Source organism: Lynx rufus, unplaced genomic scaffold, assembly GCF_022079265.1.
Source record: "Lynx rufus isolate CCGP_SWC_20201006 ecotype Redwood Valley unplaced genomic scaffold, mLynRuf1.p SCAF_9, whole genome shotgun sequence".
In the NCBI taxonomy this organism is placed as follows: Eukaryota; Metazoa; Chordata; class Mammalia; order Carnivora; family Felidae; genus Lynx; species Lynx rufus.
Genome location: NW_025814897.1, coordinates 101,916,320 through 101,923,351, shown reverse-complemented (window position 1 = coordinate 101,923,351; position 7,032 = coordinate 101,916,320). Strand labels below are relative to the sequence as shown.

Below are 7,032 nucleotides of genomic sequence, written 5' to 3'. Positions count from 1 at the left end.
TCATTGGGAGACTGTCAAAATACACCTTTTCTCCATTGTGCCAAAGTTCCTCCGAAACCCTGTTCTCAAAGCCTGCTTCACATCTTTGTTCCTCAGGCTGTAGATAAATAGATTCAGCATGAGACTCACAAAGATACAAACCACTGCCACAATTTTCCCTGTTCAACAGACTGCTCAGGGGCTGGTCTCAGATACATGCAGAATAGGGACCCCAAAAACATGGCGACAGCGATCAGGTGGGAGCCACGGGTGGAGAAGGCTTTGCACTGGCCTTTGCTGGAAGGGATCCTCATGATGGTGGTGAAAATGAAAATGTAGGAGATAAGGATGGTGAGTAGGATATAAGGATGGAACGGTGAGGTTAATCCCCACACACAAACAGAGCAGCCTGCTTTCTGTAAGTGTCTGATCCTGTCAGCATCAGGAGGGGTGGGGCAGCACATAGAAAGTGTTGATGAAGTTGTGTCCATAAAAGTATAAGCAGGAGGTCAATAGTATCTGCATTGTGTCCACCATAGTACCCAGAGGTAGGGGGCAGTGACAAGGCAGATGCAAAGGGGCCTGGACATTCTGCTGTTGTATTGTAGGGGATGGCAGATGGCCATGTACCTGTCAGAGGCCATGGTGCCCAGCACGTAATACTGCATAAGGCTGATGAAGATTCGTGGAGAGAACTCTCGTATATTTCCTTTGACCACTCCCATTTACTACTTAAAATTCTTCATCTAACTTCTTCTCCTTAGCTGCTTGTCTTTCATCTTCTCATGTTTTTTAAAACCAAGGTCTCTGAAACTGGGAACCAAGAAAAGAGAAGGGAAAAAAGATTATCTACATAGCTTTCTGGATTCCATCCTTGAAGTGTTTCCTAAAAATTTTTTGAGGGGAAGGAAATGGTTGCTCTTGAACTGCATTAGTTTAAGGCTGGAAAGAGTCCCGATCACATCATACCTTTGCTGTTACACTTTATTAGTAACAAATATTTTGTCGGAATTAAGCATCTAGTGAATAACTTCATCTGCTTGACCCTGTGGAAATAAAAGTGACCTTTAAATCAAATTTATGGAGGTACATATACTCACAGTGAAAGATAGAAATTTTGATTGTATTTTGGCAGTGCATGCAGCCATGCAATCACAATTGCATGTTTTCAAAGCTGCTGAGGATGGGGAATGGGAACGGGGCACATAAAAGCACCACAGAGGTCAACCTTCATACCAGATTCTGCCATTTTTATTTGAATAAGCAATCCTAGGTTTATTGCAAGCCTTTGGTTACTTTCCAAAAGTCCGAAGAAGTTGATTTGACCACTCTGCCAGTGTTCTCATTGATTTTACGGAGAAACAGGTTTGGGAGAGGCCATTCCCCTGCTTTTAGGAAGCTGGTCGTTTTCTGTAGTATGTCTTCAGGATTTATTTAAGTTGCGTTACTCAGGTTTTTTTTATTTCTATTATATGTAACAAAGGAGATTTTCAATAACATTGGGGGCCCTGCTCCTGGGCTACCAGGAAAGTTATTATTTAAAATTTACCAAGGTCCAGTGGTGCCTGGGTGGCTCAGTCGGTAAGCATCCTACTTCAGCTCAGGTCATGATCTCATGGTTAGTGAGATCGAGCCCCGCATTGGGCTCTGTGCTGACAGCTCAGAGCCTGGAGCCTTTTTCAGATTTTGTGGCTCCCTCTCTCTCTGCTCCTCCCCCACTCACACTCTGTCTCTCTCTGTCTCAAAAATAAATAAACACCAAAAAAAATTAAAATTTACCAAGGTCCAAGTGAGTCCGCAAAGGCTCAAAGCATGGGTTGTTTCTCCCCCGAGCACACATCTATCTGCTTCATTAAAAAAATAAAAATAAAGAAATCACCAAGAAGAAGCATCCCAAACATAAAGAAACAAAACAAAACAAAATAAAAAGCAAAACCTTCCTGATTCCCCTAAGATTAAAGTCATGCAGCCATGCACATACTAAAAACATAAGATTAGGTTTGTAACTTTCTGGAATGTCCTTCATCATGGTAATTTGTAACTCCTTATGTAATATATATATATATATATATATATATATATATATATATATATGGTGTTCCCCCCCGAGCACTCTCTTCTTTCTGAAGACTGTGTATCTTGGGCATCTGTCCCACCTTGGGCTCAAATAAAACTCGTCTCCTTTCTCTTCCAAATTTTTAAAAAGTTTTGTTCATTTTGTGTCCACATCTGGACATACCACAAATTGTTTGCCTATGTGTCTGCTAATATATGTTTGAGTTTCTTTGTGGATAAGTGTCATCTATTTTCTTGAATAAATACTTAATACTTGTTTCGTCACAGGTTAGTAAGAAACTGTAAGTCTATGAGAAATTTTAGGAGGTAGACCCATTTTCCAAAGTCGCTGAATGACTTTATATTCCCTCAAGGGATGCATTAGGAGAGTTACGTTATTTCGCATTGTCATTTTTGTCTGTTTATTCTCAATCTGTTTTAATTCTTGCTCTTGAGTTGGGTGTGAAGAAGCATCCGGATGTAGTTATAATTTGCTTTTCTTGACAATTCTAGTGGTCGACATTTTTTTCCCTGCAGTTATTGGCTGTTCAGATATCTTTTATGAAGAGCCTGTTCACTTCAGATTCTTTTTTACTGGGCTGGTTATATTTTCATCCCTTAGTTATGGAGGATATGCACTTATTCTGGACATAGATCCTTTGTCAGAATTACTTGAGGTGAGTATTTTTTCTAGTCTGCAGTTTTCCTGGTCTTTGTGCTCCTCAAATCACTCACCTACAGTACCTTCTTAGTCTGCAGTCTCACTAGCTGAAGTCACCTTAGCGTTCACAGGGAAAAACAGACTTTCTAATTGGAATTCCCACTCTACCATATTAAAAAAAGAAAAACCTATCTATCTTTGTCTTCCTTCTTCCAATAGTATTAAAACGGAGGGCTAATTTTGCTAATTGTGCTAAAGATCTCATGCACAGAACTAAGCAGTGTATATATATATATATATATGTTAGATAGGGATATTGGCCTCAAAGGAGAATTCAGTTCTCAGAGCATCAATTTAAGGTTATACCTGTGAGGAACAAAGACTCTTTTAATTACTTTTTTAGAATTATTTTAATACTCTACGGAATATACTTAAGAAATACATTATAAATCTTCCCACCTTGATTTTACAAAACACGGTAAATCAGCTTTTTCCAGGTAGGTCACGTTCTACATTGTTTACTAAAAATAGGTTATGTTCTTTGTGTGGAGATTTGTATCCCGATAAAGAGGAAAAAATGCACCTAAATGCATTCCGTCTTTATTTTTCTTCATAGCCCTTGCTTTTAACTAACATAATGATATATCTCTTTGTCTATGTGTCTGATATCTGTTCATTTTCCTACAATATATGCAGCATGAGGTTGGGGTGTTTGTTCACTGTGATAACCACAGAACCTAGGACGGAAAAAACAAATCAGCCTTTACAGTGTAAATGAATAAATGAATGTGTCAATTTACAGAGCAGAAATAATTCTTTATTCTGTAAACTGTTAGCCAAGTATCAAGAGATGAATCTCATAAATAAATGTTTCTGAATGAAATCAAGCCAGACGGCTGTAGATTTAAGGAGAAAATATGGTACTAAAGATTTATCTCCCATGTTATATCTGAAACAATAACGTATCATTGTTCGTGGGACATTAGAAATGCAAGCTCATTTTTGTCCCTTTGAATGATGCTAATTACCTGCATCTTTTCTTATTTTAAAAAGAGATCTATTTTATCTATCTATCTATCTATCTATCTATCTACTTATTTATTTTAGAGATGAGAGACAGAGCACAAGCACAGGAGGGGCAGAGACAGGCGGGGAAATAGAATCCAAAGCAGGCTCCAGGCTCTGGGCTGTAAGCACAGAGCCTGACACAGGGTTTGAACCCACGAACTGTGTGATCGTGACCTGAACCGAAGTCAGACGCTTAACCGACTGAGCCAGCCAAGTCCCCCAAATTGAGTTAATCTTTTTTTTTTCTTTTTAATTTTTTAAAGTTTATTTATTTATTTTTTGAGAGAGAGACAGAGCACAAGTGGGGGAAGGGCAGACAGAGAGGGAGACACAGAATTCAAAGCAGGCTCCAGGCTCCAAACTGTCAGCACAGAGCCCGATGTGAGCTTGAACTTGTGAACTGTGAGATCATGACCTGAGCCGAAGTTGGAAGCTTAACTGATTGAGCCACCCAGGCAACCTTTCTTGCACCTTTTCATTGCTGAATTTCATCTCACGGGTTTTCTTTTTCTCAAAGTGTGACCAAATTCAAATATGGAGTTCCCTGGGAAGAAAGGCATAAATGTATGAACATGTGTATACATAAAATACGTAATATTATACATTAGTAGATAATAATTAATATGAAATGTGCATATATGAATATATATACACAGGAGACAGAGAAAGTGTGTGTATGTTTGGCATTTGAGATATAGGACAAAAAGACAGTACAGTGACATGTACTAAATATTTATGTAGACGTTCTGATGTATTGTTAGAAGAGAAATTTTCTGGTAGATGAATATATCAATGAATAAATGATGAAATGGATGGAATAAACAGAGACTCTGGATCAGATGGAATTTCTCACTTTCTCTGTCACTCTCAGTTTAAAAGGGATAAGAGAATGTCTTCCCCAAACCACACTACAGTGACAGAATTCATTCTCTTGGGACTCACAGACGACCCTGTCCTGGAGAAGATCCTGTTTGGGGTGTTTCTGGTGATCTACCTGATCACGCTGGCAGGCAATCTCTGCATGATTATGCTGATCAGGACCAATTCTCACCTCCAAACACCCATGTACTTCTTCCTTAGCCACCTCTCCTTCGTGGACATTTGCTATTCCTCCAATATCACTCCAAACATGCTGCACAACTTCCTCTCCGACCAGAAGACCATCTCCTATGCTGGATGCTTCACACAGTGTCTTCTCTTCATTGCCCTGGTGATCACTGAGCTTTACATGCTGGCTTCAATGGCATTGGATCGCTATGTAGCCATTTGTAGCCCTTTACGTTACAATACCAGAATGTCTAAGAACGTTTGTATCTCTCTAGTCATGGTCCCCTATACTTGTGGCTTCCTTAATGGACTCTCCCAGACACTGCTGACTTTTCACTTGTCCTTCTGTGGCTCCCTTGAAATCAATCATTTCTACTGTGCAGATCCTCCTCTGTTAATGTTGGCCTGCTCTGACACTTATGTCAAAAAGATGGCGATGTTGGTAGTCGCTGGCTTGACTCTGTCAAGCTCTCTCTTCATCATTGTCCTTTCCTACCTTCTCATTATTGCAGCCATCTTGAGGATCCGTTCTGCTGAAGGCAGGCACAAGGCCTTTTCTACTTGTGGTTCCCACTTGACAACAGTCACCCTATTTTATGGAACCCTCTTCTGCATGTACTTAAGGACCCCATCTGAGAAGTCTGTGGAGGAGTCCAAAATAATTGCAGTCTTTTATACTTTCTTGAGCCCAATGTTGAACCCACTGATCTACAGTTTAAGAAACAAGCATGTGATCCATGCTATGCAGCAAATCATTCAGGGAAATCTCTTTCATAAAACTGCAGTGTAGCATCTGTTCATTGTAATTACTGAGTGTCTGTAATAACATAGTGGGTCCCTTCACAGGGCAAACCTACTACTCTATAGTCATGATGGAATATCACATAAACTCTCAATGACATTAGCAAATTTCTCCACAAAGTAATAGCTTTAATAAAAATTGTAATGTTGAAACAGTATTTTCCTTAGCAAAAAAAATCTCAGAATGTAAATTGTGTAGTTTCCAATAATTCCCAAAAACACTTTAACGTCTTTATTTTCCTGGGGATAAATATTAGAATTAATTCAGTTTGATTGGAACATGGGAGATTCATCTCCTCTGAATTATATGGTCTAGAGAGCCATAATGAGGTTCAAAATAGAGTGATTAGTTTTAAACATTTTAAAAGAGAATTATGAAATAATTTATTCTTCAATGAGTGATATAGATCAATGGTCTTGTGCCTGAGTAATCACTATATTACATTGGGGGAATTTTATTTTATTTTTATTATTTTTTTTAAACGTTTATTTATTTCTGAGACAGAGAGAGACAGAGCATGTACGGGGGAGGGTCAGAGAGAGAGGGAGACACAGAATCCGAAACAGGCTCCAGGCTCTGAGCTGTCAGCACAGAGCCCGACGCGGGGCTTGAACTCATGGACCATGAGATCATGACCTGAGCGGAAGTCGGCCGCCCAACCGACTGAGCCACCCAGGCGCCCTGGGGGGATTTTAAACATATGGATCCCCTATAAGTTTAAGCTTTCCATATTTTTTCCCAACCAATATTATAGATATCCTGAAAAAGTTTTGTCTTATTATAAATATTGTTTATGCTCCTCAATTTTGAAAAAAATACCCTCAACACCTGCTTATAAGTTTTCAGAATCATGGATCCAGTTCAATCATAGTATAATAGAAATGTAGATATATATTTCATTTAGTACTTCTGACTTAGATCCAATTTATTCAGACTTAAGAAATAGAGTCTATCAATTGGCTCTGTAGACCTAAGAATGCCCTGAAACATTCTACAAATGAGCGGTGTGTCTTTATCTTTCTGAGGAGAACACCTGATGTTTACTTTGGTTCATAAAAGTGTCTGTGACTCATTATTTGGTGAATAAGGCTGTTGCAGTATTTTCCAAAATTTCTATCGTGAAAAGTAATAGTAAAGAAGTTATATGAAGAGGTGCATAATTCAACACGTTAGCACATGAACCTACGTGTTATTAGTCAAGCTGATGGCTTCGTATTGAAATGTAAGTTAAATTTTCTAAAAATTATCTTAAATGTCGGTGTTCTAATATTGTGTGCTTGGATATTAACTAAGATGGCAGTAGTAAATGCTTATGTGAAATCAATTCCTGTATTTACAGTAATGTATTCAAATGCTTTTCCAGAACAATACTTAAATGACCTGCAGTTTCAGTAAGTTAGGCTCCATTCTTAGGTCTCAG

The 7,032-nt window shown here is 38.7% G+C and overlaps 1 protein-coding gene and 1 pseudogene across 1 annotated transcript; one reads left to right on the top strand and one right to left on the bottom strand.

Annotated features, from left to right (window-relative positions):
- Positions 1-704, bottom strand: LOC124506062 (olfactory receptor 1030-like; annotated as a pseudogene).
- Positions 705-4,652: 3,948 nt separating this feature from the next.
- LOC124506150 (olfactory receptor 5M10-like) lies at positions 4,653-5,600 on the top strand. Its single transcript, XM_047072168.1, has one exon. It carries the CDS (start codon positions 4,653-4,655, stop codon positions 5,598-5,600), a length of 948 nt encoding a protein of 315 aa, XP_046928124.1.
- Positions 5,601-7,032: the final 1,432 nt, after the last annotated feature.

Coding starts and splice junctions, on each gene's coding strand:
- LOC124506150 (XM_047072168.1), top strand. CDS start 4,653: ATGTCTTCCCCAAACCACACTACAGTGACAGAATTCATTCTCTTGGGA.